Source organism: Hemiscyllium ocellatum, chromosome 22 (assembly GCF_020745735.1).
Source record: "Hemiscyllium ocellatum isolate sHemOce1 chromosome 22, sHemOce1.pat.X.cur, whole genome shotgun sequence".
Lineage (NCBI taxonomy): Eukaryota > Metazoa > Chordata > Chondrichthyes > Orectolobiformes > Hemiscylliidae > Hemiscyllium > Hemiscyllium ocellatum.
In genome coordinates this window covers 15,200,772-15,220,635 of record NC_083422.1, presented here as the reverse complement: position 1 = coordinate 15,220,635, position 19,864 = coordinate 15,200,772, and the positions used below count along the sequence as shown (strand labels likewise).

Here is a 19,864-nt window from a genome sequence, read left to right as displayed (position 1 = left end):
GGACTCTGTCTCAGTGATACCTTTTATCCTTTTTATTCTTACACTATTCAAAATGGCCCCAGAGTGTGGCAACAGTTGAAGCTTTACTGTGTCATTCACTGTAAAAATACAAGTGAGGGTAAATAAGTAAAATGCATGGCCTGAACCTAACACTATTCCTTATTCAATCTGCCTGCTCTTTCTCTCTCTCTAACACGCTTAACTATCCCATTATGTTCCCCATCCTTTCATGTGACCCCATGCTCCATCACTGTGATTGTCTTCTGTACATCCCAATTTCCTCCCCCTCTATTCCCAAGGATTCTTCCAGGGCGACTGAACCCTTTAAATTTCACCCCCTACTCTTCCTTTCCACCTAACCTTCCACTACTATCTGAACATTTTGAGTGGTGGCCCTTTTGAGTTAAGCCCCACTTACCCACCGTGGTGAGGTTTGCTGGTGAGAGCAAGTGTACCTGTTTCACTTGGACAGGCTTGTTAACCCAATCAGGCTTCATCCCTTGCGCTGTAAGCATTTGAGCAAAGAAACAACTTGGTTATGAAGGAACCAAGTACTGAAGAAAGTTTGGAACTCACTTGAGCTTCGAGACATCTACCCCTTGCCAGTCACATGCCTCTTGCATGTAGTTAGTTTAATGTGTATATATATGCTGTCTGGTTTTGCTGCATAAGACTGTGTCAGTGAATGCGAGCGAGTTGATAATGGGTATTCACGCATGCTAATGAAAGTAAAAGAGGTTGAAAGCCTGGCAGTGCTGACAGGTTAAACTGGAGAATTTTGGCTTGTTCTGCATGGGCCACACAAGATGGAAGGACAGTTTGACAGTCGTTTACAAGATAATAACATGTAAATAGACAAAGAAAAGCTGCCCCCCATTCGTTGCTGATGGTGCATGGACTAGGGAACACATTTAAGTTTTTGGACAGGAAATGCAGCAGAAATGTGAGGTAGAATGTCTTACTCAGCGAGTGGTAATGACCTGAAATTTACTAACTATAGCAGAAATTTACTAACTATAGCAGGAAGCAGAAAAGATTATCAAGAATTTCAAAAGGAAATTGGATGTGCACTTGCATGAACTAAACTTCTAGGGGCTATAGGATAGAGCAAAGGAATGGAACTGACTGGTTTGCTAGTATGGACTCAATGGGCTGAATGGCTTCTTTCTGTGTCATAAGTAGCTCTGTATGACTCAATCCTCCTGAGCTTCAATTCACACTCCCTCTGACAACCTTCCTTCCAGTATCTTCCTGATCTTTCTTCCAGACTCTCCCATAATTTACATAGTCAACAGCTGACCAGCAGAAAACAGAGGAAGTATATTGAACATGACAGGACCCTGTGCACTGATCCTCCCATCCATATATACTGAGCCCACAGATTTCATGTTGAATGCTCGGCAAAAGAATTGCCTGCGCATTTAAAATGCCTGTAACTAGTTATTTTTCGACATTATACATGTCAGACCTTCCAGAAAAAAAAGCATACTCTTACTTGGAAGCAGAATGACAGCAGGCTGCTAAAAAACATAAATTGTACTTTGTCAGAATTCTAAATATAATGTTGTGTGGGAGGGCACTTGTCCCCAGACTCCACTTGGAAATCTAGCTCATGCCTTGATCGCTCAGTCATTTCTAAATTCATCACTGTTGCTAACGGTACTTTATGCGCTTTAGATTTTACTTTCCTACTGAAACACAAGTCAACAATAGTTATCCTGTAATCTGAATGATGTCCTACTGCAATTTCAGAGTAAGTCTTTGTCTTTACAATCATTTACATGTAGGATTAGGGCCTTTTAAGAGATTGTACCCGCTATTGGTCAATTTGTGCTTTTCCGGGCTTGGCTGACCTATTGACTTGGTAAAAACAATGACTGCAGATGCTGGAAACCAGATTCTGGATTAGTGGTGCTGGAAGAGCACAGCAGTTCAGGCAGTATCCGAGGAGCAGGAAAATTGACGTTTCGGGCAAAAGCCTAATCTATTGACTTGATGAACAAGTCAAAAAGAAAACTTTAACTGGGGCCAGCTATGTTCTAATATTCTGCAATATAAAAAACACACAGCAGGGAAACGTCAGGCTTTGTAGGTTAGGATAATAGTGAATCTGTGACCTTTTTTTATTATCTCTCCTTATTTTTGTTTCCATTGAAGTCAAACATTTTTACCCGTTACTCCAAGTTTACCAATGCCTTTTTGTTATTAAGTTGTTACAACCCATACTGCCAATGTTACAGTGTAAATGCAGAACTACAGAAGGACCTGAATGAAACCACATGTCCGCTGTCTTTTTCCCATGAAAGACGGTCTTACTTATTGTGTGCGGAGATTGGGGAGGAGGGACAATGACAGCAACATCTCAAAACATTGTCACTCGCATAAGATACGGACAACAGAACCCCAAGAGGAACATTAGGGAAAATTGTACTTGAGAATGATACAATTTACAAAATCTATGTTTATTAGTGCCATCCAGAATTTTGCACCTCACTGATTTGAAAACAGTGTCTTAGCTTTTATTTTAGAGGTCAGTAGGGAAAATCTCTATCTGATGACTCCATATTTATTATGAATGAAAAGAATTGTGTATGGAATGAGTTGCCAGAGGAAGTGATGGAGGCTGATACAATTGCAACATTCAAGAGGCATTTGGATGGATATATGAATAGGAAGGGTTTGGAGGGATATGAGCACGGTGCTGGCAGGTGGGACTAGATTGGGTTGGGCTATCTGGTCGGCATGGAGGAATTGGACCGAAGGGTCTATTTCCATGCTGTACATCTCTATGCCTCTATAACTAAGTTAATGGCTTTTCTCAATAAAGTATGTATCAATAAAAATGCCACTCTTATTTTGATTGAAGGCAGTTGGGACACTAGGCTAGAGTTCTCGTCAGGCGTTCAAATAATACCTTCACATCCACCTGAGAAGGCAGATTCATGTCTCATCTCAAAGACAGCATTTCCAAGAATATGTCACTTCCACAGTATGTTGTATCAGGGCTTTAGGAGTCTGGAGCAATCTCGGTTGATGCTGCTCCTCACAGTTTGTAAATAGCACAGTATGAGCAGAGTGAAGAGGAAAGAGAGAAACCCATAGAGTTTGTGGAAGGGTCTGTAAATATGTATCATTAAGATAAGAGTCTGTTATTTCATTGAAAATCATGGATTGTATTATTTAGTTTTGCTATATAATAAGTAACATTCCAATGAAGCCTAGGCCTAAAGACATTTTTTGACCTTGCCTTCACCAGTCTGTCTTAAACTGAAACTCTGAGATATGGGCACAAAACCACACAACAGAAGAATTACTGTTGGAGTGTTAGCCTGGATAATGATCTGAAGTTTCTGGAATGGGACTCAGAGGTGAGACTGCTACTCACTGAATCTCAGTTGAAGTGCACAGTGGATGAGTCTCATCCAATCCACTCAATAGGTTTCTGTATTTCACTGAGTAGCGATCAGGGACAGGAACTCCAAGTGACTTTCCTTCACTGTGTTGGCCAATCACAGTGCCGACTACCCTGGCTGACATCATCCAACACTGCACTGTCCCATAAATTGAGATTCAGATCTTTATGATCCCTTCAGTTATGTAGCTACTTGCTGGATAAATTCAATACCATGTTGAATACTATGTCATTTCTGTTTATATTTATATTATTTATTAAGTTATTTAGTTAGAGTCCTTTTATATTGCTGGTTCAGATGTTGCAATTTTCTGTTCCCAGGACACCGAGGGAGGGTTCCTTCTGTGCTCTAAGCGTCGCATTAACCTACACCGCTGTTTAGGAATTAAATTCAGCACCAAACACACATCTTGCCTCATTAATAGTAATGTCCAACTGGCATGTACTATCATCTCCTCCACGTGCATCTCCATTACATCCACCCTTCACCTGATCCAACTAAGGTATCAAACCTTAGCATCTCTGAGTCTGAAGATTGAGAGTTCAGCCTCTGCAATGGAGATTTAAGCTTTCCCTCCAGTGCAGTCTTTAAGAAGTTACTTTTCGATAACTGAGGTTCCGCATGTTCTCTCAGTTGTGTATAAATGATCCCGTACTCTATTTTGAAGGAGACCAGGAGAGTTTGCCTCAGTATCCTGGGAATTTGTACTGTACAAATTAGACTACCAAGTTTTCCACATTACAGCAGTGACTACATTTGAAAAGTACAGCATTGACCAGAAAGTGCTTTGGGACATCATAAGGTCATGAAAGCTTCTATAAAAGTGCAGTGCTTCCTCTTCTTTCTCATAAACATAAAATTGCAAATGTGAGCACATTATTTAAATGCTAATACAGCCCTACATCAGATGGTTTTGTACTCATCAATTCAACAAACATCTGGATTTTTAGTTAATGAAAGCAGTACATTTGAGCCAATCTGTGAAGCAATGTCTGATTTCCCACATCAGTCAGCCAAGTTCAAAAACATATAAGCAGTTTGGCAACAAAGAATGGCAAATTTCAGTGTTTTATTCAGTAAACCATTAGAAATAAATTTGCACTTAAAATAAGAGTCAAAATCAGAACCAAAACAGTGATTCATAAACATTGTGACTGAGGATTGTTCATTGGTTATCCACATGCACTGAGTGAATAGAAAATCCATGTTAAAGGAACAATGGTTGAATAAATCTGAAATAGACTGTATTATAGCATATAAATGTTTAATTTATTACATAACCACCCTTCTATCAGCTATTTGATGGACATACTGACTGGTTTATTTCTAACTTAATTAATACTTTTTTAAAGATAAAGGACTGCTATGATCAAAACTTTACCAATATATAATAACTGTTTATCAGCTGACATTTTACAAGTTAGTAATTGATTTATAGATGATCTATGTTTTGTTCAGTACTAAAGTATTCATATTGATAGCTAACGATTGTAGAGGCATCTAAAACTAACAAATGGCAATCCATCATTGATTCAGGAGGGCAGTTTAGCCAATACTGTACATTTTTGGCAACCGATCCTTCTCAACAACATAAGCAAAGCAGCCAAACATTTAGATTTGGCTTGTAAAGCTAAATGGGTATCTAGCAACTCCCAGATTGCATCAGCCATAGACAAAGCGCTTATGCAATCACTCCTTGTATGCTGCAGTTCTGATGGCTTTTAGCTTCTCACCAATTCAAACGAAGCATCGTAATGAGGTTGAGTGGGCGTACATGCAACTCCCTAATGTTCTATGGTTACAATCTGAGCAATAGTTGATTGTACTGCTTGGTTTTAGAGTGGGAAACTAGTTATTCTGCGCATTCATTTTTAAGCTATCAAGGCAGAATGCCTATGGCTGTACCTTAACATGTGCTTAGAGTTGTGTGTGCATGAGCCATAACATGTGTTCTGTGTGCGTACTTTACCATGTGTAATAGAGTTAGGTTCAGGATGTGCATGAATGTGTGTTCAGAATTTGTTCATGTATATCTTGTCATGTGTACATCATGATTGTACACATATACATCTTAACATTTGCTCAGATATCTGAATATGTACACAAACTGGCACAAAAATGAACTAGTTCCTCATCCATTACATTTTGTGAAATCATGCCAAACTCTTCTGACAAGTATTGTACTGTTTAGGAATCAATGCTTTGCAGCATGCACAATGTGCAGTATAACTTCACACTCATGCATCGCATCCTAACCTGAAACATCATCAAATCCTAGAATAACTCAGCCTTTCCTGTACCCTCCACAAAACCATCTTTACAAAAATCAGTGAACAGAATATTTTGTGACATTGTTAATCCTGCTCAATCTGTAGTTTATGGTGCAAACACAATATATTCCAAAACAAGCAGTAGGTCCAAGTGGTACAATTAAACTGCAAATTGTAAGCTTCACATTACTCGGCCATAACTATTAACTAATAGTCTGTACTGTTAGAACTTGCCCAGTATTCATCACAGAAAAAGCTGTCCAACAACCATTCAATACAAGCACACTGCAAAACTACATGGAATCCAATTTAGGAAGCAGATCCCCTATCTGAGGACAGATTTGAACAAGCAATACAAGATTAAATTATTAACACCATGTGTTGTTGGCTAGACAATGACATCCAACAGACATACGTACATTTTTTTGATTGCCTTATAATCCATTGTGGTAAAATCAAAGCCAGGCCTCATTGCTTTAACATTTTTACATATAACCCAATGATAATTAATGACAATTTGTTCCTAACATGCACGTGAGTTGAATAATTTAAATAGATTGCTGTGAAGTTAATCTATCTGGAACATGAAGCAGCTTCTAGATCCACTAAAGCGAGATATATTGGTGAACCTGAACTGGTGTGTATCAATATTCCTTTATGTTCATAAACTGAACACCTTCAGACCTTCTGATCTGCATCTACTCCCATTTTAACCTCTATTGGCTGCATCCTCCTTTTGTCCATTCAGGCTCTACCTCTCAAGAGCATGTGTCTATTAGCTCTGTTGTTTCTACACACGTCAAAATAAAAGTTTAATACCTTGGGCTCTCTCAGCCAATCATTTGATTGACTAATCTGTATGTTTTCTGCCCATTTCCAAAACATTAAGAGTCTGACAGATTTAAGATGATTGTTTAGTGCTGATGACGAATTGATAGTGTGGTCTTTGCACTATGGAGTTCTGTCCCCTGAGAGCAGAATTGAGAGTACTTAAACTGATTTCAGTGTTGACCCTTATCAGCCGTTAGAGACACAGCTCACCCCATCAGTTTGAGCTGGTTTACAACTCAGGCCCCCCCTCATAAATATTTGATGATGCACAGCTGTAATGCAGTTGCAATTTAGTCAAATAAATATTGACTATGCACGTGTCCCACATTTCTTAAAAGAAAACATTGATTTTATGACACTGTTCCTTTCATTTGATTTTTATAATGTTTCTTTATTGTAGTAATAAGTGAATCACAGAGGCTGCAACTGGAAACAGCAAGATATTCCTCTCGGTTTGCTTTGGCCCTTTTCTATGAAGCCGGCACGCAGATTAGTGTCCCTTGGGCGGCAAAGTACATCGTCAATAATCCCTGCATAAGGTTCATCTCCATTGACAATAAGAAACGCAATTCAGGTCAGTACTGCTGTTAATTTTTCCCACAGCACAAGAGCAAACATTTCATCAGGAATTCCTTTACAATACTTGATCAACACCAGATTGCATATTAACTGTGCTTTTACTTTAATCACACTGTCTGTGGATGTAAAAGTTGTAGAGGTGCCAGTGCTGGACTGGGGTGGACCAAGTCAGAAGTCACACAAGCTTATGATTTCAAATAAACCTGTTGGACTATAATCTGATGTCATGTGACTTCTGATGATGTAAGAGATGCCTTGGCAGTATTTTGAAGAAGGATAATGAAGCTCTCCCAGCAAATCTGGCTAATATTTATCCCTCACACCTAAAACTGATTACCTGTTCATCATGTATTAGGAAGGAAGAAATATTAACCGACTTAAAAAAGCATGGTGTGGTCTTCGAAGTCAATTGTTTGACAAATTTGAGAGTTTTTTGAGGATTCTTTTCCAGTAATGTAGATAAATGAAGCAGCGGTAGATGTACTTGGGTTTTCAAAACATGTTTGACATGGTACAATACAAAATGCTAATAAACAAGACTCTTGGAGCAGGATAGAAGATGGGTTAACACTTAGGAAGTAAGTTGTAAGGATAAGTTGGGCATTTTCAAGTCGGCGGGCTGTGATTGTTGTATCTGTGCTGGTACCGCAGCTATTTACAATCTATATTAACAATTTAGACAAAAAATACAGTCATGTATCTAAGTTTGCTGATGATATAAAACACTACGTGGGAATGCAAGCTGTGAGGCGGATACAAAGAAGCTGTCAAGAGATGCACTGTAAAGGTTAAGTGAGTGGGCAGCAAGGTAAGTCTTCTAAAATGCAGAGTATTTTTTAAAAGCCATAAAACTTGTAAGTATTGACATTCGGAGAAACCTGTGAGTACTTGTACAAGAAACACAAAATATTAGATCAAGTGCAATATTGGCAAGGGAATTGGTATATGAGAATAAACCAAGCTTGCTATTTTTATACAGGACTTTGGTGAGACCACACCTAGAATATTGTGTACAGTTTTTGTCTCCTTATTTTTAGGAAGGATGTATTTGCATTGGAACCCATACAGTGAAGGTTCACTAGGATATACTCTGGAACGAAAAAGTTGCCCAACAAGTCAGGCTGAGCAAAGTGGGCCATTTGCTCTAGAGCCATGAAGAATGCAAGGGTTTCTTATTAAAACATTTAAAATTCTGAAGGTGCTTTATCGGGTGGATACTGAGAGAATGTGTTCCTTTGAATTTAGAATAAGGGCTGACAGTTTCAGGACGATCACTTAAGAGTGAGAGGAGGAAAGATTTCTTCATTTGAAGGCTGTGAATCTTTGCAAATCTTCACCCCAGACTGTTATGCATGCTACATTATTGAATGTACTTAAGGTTGAGTTAGAAATATTTGGTCTCTTGGGGTATCAGGTAATATTGGGAGCAGGAAGGAAATGGAGTTAAGCCCAAAATCAGCAATGATCATATTTATGGTGGAGAAGATTTGATGGGCTGTAGGTCTATTCCAATTCTCATTTGTTACATTCTTTGTCAGAGACAATCTGTCCATAATGATATAAATAGTTCACCTCCCTTTTATTCAGCAGAATCCCCTGAAGTTGGACCTTCCATAATTATTCACACTACAGTTCAGTTTGGAGCTCAGAACGTGCAGAAAGATAAGGAAGAGGTAGAACCTCTCATCCTCGAACAGCTACAACAGATCCTGCCAGGATTGCCCAAGTCTATTGGCATCAAGTGTCACAAATGGAGATACTCGCAGGTAATTCTGATCATGGTGGATGTGTCCTGAGCAAATTCTCAATTTAAATCAGAATCAAAAAGTGTGCTTCTATTCTGATGCTTGGGAAGTACAACAATAGGCTCAGGTGAGCCAGGTTTTCATTCTGATTTCAGCATGTTCAAACACAAAAGGCCTTAAAAAGCAATAAATACAAAGTCATTGCAGCCTCCTCATTGAGGTAACTAGGGAGAGAATAGGGCCCCTCCAAGATCAGCAAGGCAGCCTATGTGGGGAGCCACAGGAGATGGGGGAGATCCTAAACGAGTATTTTGCATCAGTATTTACATGGATATGGAAGATATAGAATGTGGGAAATAGATGGTGACATTTTGAAAAAAAAATGTCCATTTTACAGGTGGTGCTGGATATCTTGAAACACATAAAAATCTCCAGGACCTGATCAGGTGTACCCTAGAACTCTGTGGGAAGCTAGGGAAGTGATTGCTGGGCCCCTTGCTGAGCCATTTGTATCATCAATGGTCACAGGTGAGGTGCCGAAAGACTGGAGGTTGGTAAATGTGATGCCACTATTTAAGAAAGCTGGTAAGGAAAAGCCAGGGAACTATAGAGCGGTGAGCCTGATGACAGTCGTGGACAAGGTGTTGGAGGGTATCCTGAGGGACAGGATTTACATATACTTAGAAAGATAAGGATTGATTAGGGATAGTCAGCGCGGCTTTGTGCGTGTGAAATCATGTCTCACCAACTTGACTGAGTTTTTTGTAGTAGTAACAAAGAGGATTGATGAGGGCAGAGCATTAGACGTGATCCATATGGACTTCAGTAAAGGTTTCGACAAGGTTCCCCATGGGAGACTGCTTAGCAAGGTTAGATCTCATGGAATACAGGGAGAACTAGCCATTTGGATACGGAACTGGCTCGAAAATAGAAGACAGAGGGTGATGGTGGAGGTTTGCTTTTCAGGCTGGAGGCCAAGGATTGGTGCTGAGTCTACTATTTTTCATCATTTATATAAATGATTTGGATGTGAACATAGGAGGTACAGTTAGTAAGTTTGCAAATGACACCAATATTGGAGGTGTAGTGGGCAGCAAAGAAGGTTAACTCAGAGTACAATGGAATCTTGATCAGATGGGCCAATGGGCTGAGGAGTGGCAGATGGAGTTTAATTTAGGTAAATGTGAGGTGCTGCATTTTGGGAAGCAAATCTTAGCAGGACTTATACACTTAATGCTAAGGTCCTCAGGGGTGTTGCTGAACAAAGAGGCCTTCGAGTACAGGTTCATAATGCCTTGAAAGTGGAGTCACAGGTAGATAGGATAGAGAAGAAGGTGTCATGTATGTTTTCCTTTATTGGTCAGAGTATTGAGTATAGGAATTAGGAGGTCATGTTGTGGCAGTACAGGACATTGGTTAGCCACTGTTGGAATATTGCGTGCAATTCTGGTCTCCTTCCTATTGAAAGGATGTTGTGAAACTTGAAAGGGTTCAGAAGAGATTTACAAGGATGTTGCCAGGGTTGGTGGATTTGAGAAGGGAAAGGTATAAAAGGGACCTAAGGGGCAACCCTTTTAGATAAAGGGCGCTGGGTGTATGGAATGAGCTTCCAGAGGAAGTGGTGTAGGCTGGTGCAATTACAGCATTTAAAAGGCATCTGGGTGGGTATATGAATAGGAAGGGTTTAGGGGGATATGGGCCGGGTGATGGCAAATGAGACTAGATTAGGTTAGGATATCTGGTTGGCGTGGATGAGTTGGACCGAAGTGTCTATTTCCATGCTGTAACTCTCTATGACTCTAATTGGCATCAATTTATCAAGGTAATAACATTCATTTCAGCCATATCTTGTGGTATGATCGAAATTTTGCCAAATTGTTAATGTAGACAAATTTGAACCACACTAATTAAAGGTATTTGTATTTTGCTTTTTCTTACTAATGCAGTGTCAATCATTCATTCTTCACTAACTGAACAAAATTGCTATGAAGGCATGGAGAACTTTTTATAACCCTGCACCTCAGAGCTGCTTACAAAAAAGCAGTGTTGAAATCCTCAAAGGAAACCTGTAATTTTCTTTTTTAGTTTGGCATTAGAATCCTCTCCTCCCTGCCTCTACTCAATCAGTTCTCACTATTGTAGATTTACACAAGAATCAGCTATTACCAATATCTTGCTCAAATGGTCATATCTACTCAAAGGCAGCCTAGATCCTCTCAGCAGGATTTCCTTCTGTTTTACGAGCATTGCCCAGTACATAAAATGGAACACTAAGGCTGATTATCTCAGAGCTACCCATCTTGCTGCAGAAATCTCCTCCAAAGCAATGTCACATCCCCAGTCTCTAAGTTTTTCCACCACCACATTCAATTTGAAGTCACCAACTCCCAGTTTGGGAGGCCACAACCCATTTTGTCCAACTTAAAATTGGGAGTTGGTTAGCTCAGTTGGCTGGATGCCTGGCTTGCAATGCAGAATCACGCTGAAAGTGTGGGTTCAGTTCCAGCATCAGCTGGGGTTACTTTGATGGACTCTCCTACTCAACCTCTCCCTTTGCCTGGGGTATGATGACCCTCAGTTTAAAGTACCACCAATCATTTCTCTCTAATGAGAGTGCAGTCGATAAATATACAGCATAGAAACAGGCCATTCTAGTCCAGCTCAGTGATCATGCCCACACTTGAGCCTTTCCTCATCTCAATCTACATCTATTCCTTTCTCTCTCATATGCTTTTCTACTTTTCCTTAAATGCATCCATACCCTTCCCATCCTCCACACCTTGTGGTCATGAGTTCCACATTCTCATTACTATTTGGGTAAAGAAATTCCTTCTGAATTCCCTATTTGGTTGCTTAGCGATTAGATGATGGCCTTCATTTATGTTCTTTCCCACAAAGAAAAACAATATCTCATATTCATTAGCAAAACTTTTCATAATTTTAAAAACCTTTACTAGGTCACCCATCAGCTTTCTTTTTTTAAAAAAGGGTAAGACCCAGTCTCTCAACGCTTTATTTGTATAAATATCCATACATTTCTGTTGTTAAAATTATAAGTCATCTTTGCAGCCTTTCCAACTCCTCTATATCCTTTTCACAATATGACAACCAGAGGTACATGTGGTACTCTAAAAGCAATGTTCAGTACAGAATTAGCGTGACTTTCCTGCTTTTTAATTCTAGCCCTCCAGAAGTGCAACCCAGTGCCTGGCTTGCTGTTTTAAAAAAAAGCGATCTTGCTAACCTGTAGCTCAAGTTTAAATGACAAATTCATTTTAGTCCAATATCTTCTCTGGCCCAAACCTATCTCAAATTATCACCATCACCCTAAACTTGGCAACATGAACATATGGAGCAAATCATTGTTCCTTTGAAACGTTGTGATTATGAGTATCGATAGCACGACTGAGACTCCAACTGCCGCTCGAGTGTTTGTGGAGATTACTCTACGTAAAGTTGAGTCTCCTTGACATTGTGATGATGACAGGGAAAGAGCAGAGGAAATAATGAAGTGAATGACCACATCTGTGGTTGAGGCCATCTTGACTTCAACCTTGGCTCCCTTGAGAGGTGAAATACTTTTCCTCAATTGATCCATTCTGTTGCTCTTCCATACAGCTGGAATTGCCCTCTTTTTGCTCTCACTGTCCATCAGTTGGTCCCTTCTTACCCTGACTTTAGCCCACAACTACAATCATGAATGCAGTCATGAGTCATGTTACATTTCTTCCCCCAGTACCTGAATCTGCTGCTCCTTAAACTCACATTCTGCAGCATGAAAAGTCCTCCTTTAACATTTTGGCAACAGCATTGAATTTTCCTTTGTCTGAATACCTCTGCCAGGAGTTGTATAACCATTTCAAACACATTCGTTAGGCAGAATTACATAGGAGTCCTGGGTAGCTGGTAGTAGAGTCACATGGGCAGGCAGTGGACCTGCTTTACTGCAAGATTGCGAGGTGGAGGAGATGATCTGGTCATGGGAGGTACATTAGCCAAGTTAGAATCATAAAACCGCTACAGGCCATTCAGCGCATCAAGTCCACACTGACCTTCTGAACAGTATCCCACCCTGTAACCCTGCATTGCCCATGGCTAGCTCAGCTAGCCTACACATCCCTGGATACTATGGGCAATTTAACACGGCCAATCCACCTAACCTGCACATCTTTGGACAGTGGGAGGAAACTGGAGCACCCTGAGGAAACCCATACAGACACAGATTGTCTGTGTGGAATTTCACAGTCACCTGAAGGTGAATCAAACCCACGTCCCTGGCACTGTGAGACAGCAGTGCTAACCACTGAGCCACTGTGCCACTCCAATTAGTTAGCCAAGTGCAAGGTCAGCTTTTTCAGCACAGTTTACAAACCTGAACCAACTGACGCACTGAATATTATGTGCACATTTCAAAATCATAGTCTGCAACTGAGTGACCTTTTTCCAAACAGAACAATCTTTTAAAAATCAACCTCTGGGAAAGCTAGAATGTTTAGCCTTGCTCTTCAAATTTTGAATGGAAAGTTAAAATAAGCGCATATGCTTGTTCAAGTAGAATGATTTCACTTTCTTAACAATACAGTTGAGTTCTACAGTGTGATAGGTTCACCTATGGGACAAATCGACTCAGTTCTTACATTCAGCAACTGTTAGCAGCTTAAGTCACTGTTTTGTGTGTTGTAGCTATAAAACTGGACATGGGTAAATGGAAGGGCCACTGTGTACTGCTCTTGTTATGCAGAGAAACAGAATGCTGCATTGTCACCGATAATACCATAATCTTTGGCCAAAAAAAATATTGGTACCTAAGTGTGTTTGCTGCTGAGAAGTGCTGGGAGAGCAGAAGTACCAGCGATGGGACAGCAAAGCACAGAGTGAGATGGAATGTCAGATGATTGAAGTGTATAGAAAACAGACAAGCTATAGAATATTTAACAGTGACTTTGAGGTGCTGGTTTATTCACACTTGCCGCAGTCTCTCGTTGTTACTGATACATGATACTTAACTCTGAAGTAAGGTTACATGCTTACACATAAGGGTTAATATTAACCCATCTATGATGTTTGGGAAGAAACAAAAGGGGAGGTAGTGGTGACTGGCCAAGTCTTGGAATGGTAGGCCATTTCATTATAGCATGAAACCAGGCTGCTGTTGTCCAGTTGTCGACCTGATTTAAGCTTGAAGGTTGCCACTTGGCCTTCCCAGAACTTGGGAAACTGTCTGCGAATCAGGAGGGGCAGGAGAGTATTCCTGACCCCAAGCAAACCTTCTGCAGAATGCTTCTTTCCTCATGGTCACAACTGTCACACCAACCCCCACCCCCTCCCAAACAAAACCTCATGCACTACCAAATATCAATGGGTCACCAACAATCATGCCCAAATCTCTGACCCCTTCCTGAGGTCTTCTACTGCTGACTTTCTGGCCTGCCAGCCAGACCATGTGTAACAGAAAAGTCAATTAAAAATAACAATCAGGTGCTGCTGTTAAATTTCACAGGACTACAGCGTGTGTGGAATGTTTGTGTATCCTCCCTCCATCACAACAGAGACTTAAGGGCTTCTTCAGTTGTATTGTCAAGCTCTATTGCCCTATTTCTTGAACCTTGTTCCCTTTTTATGCCACTTTGTCATGTTTCTTCCTCTCCCTCAGAGTTCTTGACTCTTTTGCCAAGCGAGTCTGTTTGGGCATGTGTGCCCAGGACATACTTGGCATCACTGCCAGAAAGTGTTAGAGACCTGGCTGAATTAAGTTAATGGAGGTGTTATGGAATGGCAAAGCTCGCATGATATAAATCTGTTTGGGTGTCACACAAAATAAAGGATAGTAAGTTAGCAACACAGTTTTTCAGTCAAAACAATTTCTTTTTTCTTAGAATGCAAACGAGGCTGTTGTTTTCCTGAGCTCTTTCACCTTATTGTCCTTTTCAATGCAAACATTATCTTAACAGAACCCCAATACTCTCTTCAAAACTGTATGCTTACCTTCAATCTTACTACTTTGATTCTGCTCTTGTGCATGGATATAGTATCAAAGGGAAAGTCACTATATAAATGCAAGCTATTGTTGTAATTAGCACTTGAGCCTGTACTTCCATATGGCTGAGTGCCTACCCCTGCCCAGCTCTCCCTGTGACTATGCATCTGTAATCAAGCTCACCATATGGAGACTCACAGAGTCAGGTGCTGGCACTTTGTCATGTAGTGTGCTGGAATTCCCACATTGATGGCCAACGCAGCAGGATTACAAGAAGCACTTTTTGTGCTGAGCATGAATCTGTTGCATGTGTGTGGGACTGGCAAACTGAACATTGAATCTCCGCTGTGTCTGATGTTCAGCATAACTTCCTCCAGAAGGCAATTTGCCAGTTTTAATTGGAAAATGAAATGGTGAATTCACTCCCTGTGTAAGAGAAAAATGTACTCATTGTATTATAAATATTGCTTAAAAGACAGTAGTTATGACATTTGTTCAAAAATACGTTCACTTTCTAGCTTAATACTATCTCAAGCAAGGTTTGAATCCATTTAGAGTGGAGATGAGCATGGAGGAAAACAATATTTCTTGCAGAGGCCTGAGGATTGGAAATACCAGTTAAAACTAAGTCTATAATATTAATGCTTTTAGAGAGAAAACAAAATCAGAGAATCACTCCAGTGTGGAAGCAGGCCATTCAGCCCATCAAGTCCACATCAACCCTCTGAAGAGCATACCACCCTAATCCACCCCCTTACCCTATCCCTGTAACCCTGCAATTCCCATGGCTAATCCACTTTGCCTGCACATCCCTGGACAGTATGGCCAATAAACCTAACCTGCAAAACGCTGGACCATTGGAAGAAAACCAGAGCACCCGGAGAAAACCCACGCAGACACACAGAATATGCAAACTCTCGACAGACAGTCATCTGAGGGGCTGGAGTCAAACCACTGTACCAGCGTGGCTTGAAGAAAATGTATGGGGCATTAAGTATTTGTCAGTCACTATTACAGTAACAAATCAGGTTCACAGTATTAGGCCTTTCACCTGAGTTGTTGCATACGTAATTATAGATGATGACTGCAAATAGCTTTTAGTTATGGGATGTTAGGGGTAGACTCATACAATCCTGTGGCTCATTTTCAGTCAGAATCCTCACATGCTATACAGCTCAATGCTCTTCACATACAGTATGAAATAAACATCAAACTACAGCATCCACATTTTCTAATTGCTGCTTTCCAACATTTCTCATCAATTTGTACAGCCAACACTCTGATTACATTACCTTACTCGTTTCTAAATTTTCACAGTGCCATTTATATCATCTCTTTAATAACTCCTCTGCAAAACCAACTATTAACAACCTAGAGTGGAGATAACTGGCTTATTTTAATGGGTCAGTCATTATCTCAGAGAATCAACTGAAAAACAGGCTCAATTTTTGTGCTCATAAACTAAAGTGAAATTGTAAAATGTTCCAGTACACAAACATCGTCCATTCTATCTATTTGGCACAGTGTCACAGAGTTCCACTTTGATAAGTGTCAGACTTTAATGAGCAAAAGGAGTCTTAGAACAATTAAATTATTTTTAGTTACACCACATTGTCACTTTCTAACAAGTGAAGATAAAAGTTATTGAGATCATGGTAACAAAATCTTGGCCTACCTGCACTTGAGTGTTTTATTAATTCCCACATTGTTATCTATTACCTAAAGGACTAGAAAATTTTACTGGAAACACAAGTGAGCAACACAACTCCTTCAGCAACATTCTTCTGCCTGCTGTTTTAATAGTGCCCTTAACTAGCTTATCTTAAAGAGGTTAATGTCACTGTTAATATAGCAAAGGCATATCAGACAAGCATTTGTCAATTAATACTGTCAGTTTCCACACACTGGTCATATTAGGTCAATATTAGTAATTTAATCCTCGTCTGAAAGATACTTGGAATGGACATGACTGATAAAACTCAGCAGATCAGAGAGTGGGTGATCTCAGGTAACGTATAACTGGCCCTTAAATGCTGATATTGTTTATATTATAAGTGAAACCAAGTCCTTTCATCCTCAACTTCACCTGTAGGAAATCATTTTTAAGCATTGCGAGCAGCAATGACATTTTACACGGCCAACAACATCGGTAAACACCCACTGGGCTCTCTAGTTTCTTTATGTAATTAAACTCAGTAGCACCACATGGGACAGGAACTATTGGCACAGCAGTCAGGGAAGGAAGTCTTCAACTAGGATGGTGGAAAATGGCTATCCTTGGAATAATCTGTAACTGCTTTTCTTGCAGGTCATCAATTCCATCCCAAACTTTCCAGGGCAGATGACGCTTAAAGAACAGCCACTTCTTGTGTGTGGCGGTGATGGGTTTACACACTCAAACTTTGACGGTTGCACAGAATCTGCTTTAACAATCTTGGAGGTGTTCAAATGTCATTTTTAAAAATCTGTATCATGTAATTCTAAATAGTTTGCTTTGTCTCAGATCTCAATTATTATTGCAAAACACCATTAATAGACTGCAGTTGTGTGTGTGGATGGAATCAATAGCATGACCCCGCCCCTAACCCCCAAGAGAATTTGGTACTGTTATGACACGGGATAAAACCCTCTGCTAATTTAAACCAGCAGCACAAAAGATTCACCCCGTTATGTAATTTGTTAAAATTCAGGAGGCAAAGAACTATCCCAAAGTCACTATTAAAAGTAAAACAAATTTAAGGACTTTATTATTTAAGTCTAACAAAGAATATTAACTAACAACTATTTGCAACTCCTTTCTCTTAATCTATCTTTTACCTCCCCCTCTGGTCCGATAAAACTCCCCGATAAAGATTTACAAAAAAGTTAAAATTTCAAAACCAGCCAGATGTCGAATCATCTCTTTATATCTTCCTCTGTCTTCTTTTCTTCTTCTTAGGGTTTCTGTTTCACAGGTCATTGAAAGATAAAGGTACCTTTAAGAGAGCTATTCTAAGAGCACTCTGCAAATGTTGGTGGCTTGGCAGTTCTCCTCGAACAGTTCAATTTGTTTCAGTTTTATACCTCAAAGCATCAGATCATTTCGTTGGTTTTAATATTGTCAAAATATCAAATTCAAACTTGATTAGAGTTTAGTATCTTGGGGCATAATTTAAACTGATTGACCGAATTTGAATTTGTTTTAGTTACATAGCAACCCAGGAACTGCTAGCTGCTGGACCAAATGTTACACTGTAAATGTTCCGTATTCTGTGTGCTTTAAGTCCTTGCTAGCTTTCAACTCTCTTAAAATACTGCTTATATTTTCATAACAGTACATACATCATATTTGCATCTGATCCATAATATAATGGGAATTGGTGTTAGACGTTTGACATTAGGATCCAGGGAGACAGTGCTAAGTGGACTAATAAATTTACTAACAGTTGCAATGCAAGGAAGAAGTTGGTGATTTTGTGCGTAGTGACTATGTTTATATCTCACAGCATTAGAAAATCTAACTCAATCAAACTTCACACTACATGTTCCATGTAGCAAAATCATTTTATGTCCCAAACTACAAATCCAGGCAGTCGTCATAAAAAGGTAACATTTTTATTTAGATTTGACTTCTCTTCCAAAAAAGTAAATGTCCTCCACGTGGATGTATTAAACATGTGACAATCTGGTGAGAGGGATAATAGATTTGTTTGCTTTCTTCAGTACAGTCAGAATTTTCTCAGGGGAGAGAGAGATACAAAACCAGCCTTCAACTTTCTCTCTGCTGATGCTCAGCAGTGACACAGACTTGGATTCTTCTCACTGAGGCCAACGATGGAACCCTGTGGAAACAGTGCGATCACAGGCACCATGCCTGGTGAGGTGCACTATTCACAGAAGCAGCATGTGAATTGGCTGCCTCTGTGTTTGCCATCCTATGAAGGATGTTGGACAGACTTCACCTAAACAGTGGGCCAGCAACCCTAAGATCTCTGCAACATGAGTGGGAGAGGGGTTTTCTGTACATTTCTGTGACCCATGGAATACTTTTCAGCTGTGGAAACATGTCCAGAAGCTGTCCTCTTACCTCCCAACCACCCTCCACCACTTCTGAGACTGTAGTCACCCAGCCAGGAAAACTCAGTCTGTAGTGAGCAAAGTACCTCACAACAAGGGGAGCAGGAGAAGGATCAGCTTCATTAACATAACATTTACGTATGTTCAAATCTTAAACTTGCCCCCTTCACAAGCACCCATCCAAATTTCTCAGGACATTTTTCACTTACATAATCAATGTTGCTTACTGGGTGACCAGAGGTAGAAAAGTAAGCTAAGGTAACATGCTTTCTCTTGGCTCCACTCCTATCATATCCTTATCTGTCACCGTCTGATCTCCAGTAAATGAGAATATAATTGGGAACTAATCACCATAATCAAGCACTGAGCATTATAGAATTCCAACACACACAACAGCAAATGAAAAACAGATCTGAATGGTGGCTATTTCATTGTTGTTATCTGCTTTTGAAAATAAAATGAATTTTATGCTAAAATAACTGTGGTTTCAGTATTCTAAGGACAATCCAGTTTCTTAATGAGTATATCCAGAAGTGAGAAAAGGGCTCAATTCGATACTCAAATTCACCTCTGAACTGAAGCCATTCAGTATGCTCCCTTTTCACAATGTGCTCATTGAGAAATCCTCTAATAGGATCTCTAAATCTGCCAATTTTCACATCTCAATGTACGTGATAAGATTTGTACGTCTCTACAGGCTTTATGACTGACCTTCTTAACAATCTCATCATTGTTAATTATAAGCTCACTATACACCTTGACACTGCAATAAGACACTGAGGGATAATGACTACCCCTGTCAGATCATTGCTGTGTATTGCACATATGAATGGGCCTAAGGCTGCCACTTACCAAAGCTAAGTGCTCTCTCTACCTGAAATTATCCTGGAAAGCTAAAATATCTCAAATTAGAAAAACAAGAGAAGCTAGCCATTAAACACTGCTAATATGCAGCATTAATGTGAATGGTTTTTAGCACTAACTGAGCCGAAA

The 19,864-nt window shown here is 39.9% G+C and overlaps 1 protein-coding gene across 5 annotated transcripts in view; it reads left to right on the top strand.

The window, feature by feature from the left end:
* rnls (renalase, FAD-dependent amine oxidase) overlaps window positions 1–19,302 on the top strand; it is a 158,595-nt gene extending 139,293 nt beyond the window's left edge. For 4 of the 5 annotated variants that reach the window (XM_060842347.1, XM_060842350.1, XM_060842352.1 and 1 more), the window contains exons 5-7: window positions 6,915–7,088; window positions 8,681–8,859; window positions 17,124–19,302. In XM_060842347.1, the coding sequence (XP_060698330.1) occupies window positions 6,915–7,088; window positions 8,681–8,859; window positions 17,124–17,276 (506 nt within the window). In that variant the 3' untranslated portion in view covers window positions 17,277–19,302. The remainder of the gene's footprint in view (window positions 1–6,914; window positions 7,089–8,680; window positions 8,860–17,123) is intronic. The other variant, XM_060842348.1, reaches the window with a different exon arrangement.
* Window positions 19,303–19,864: the final 562 nt, after the last annotated feature.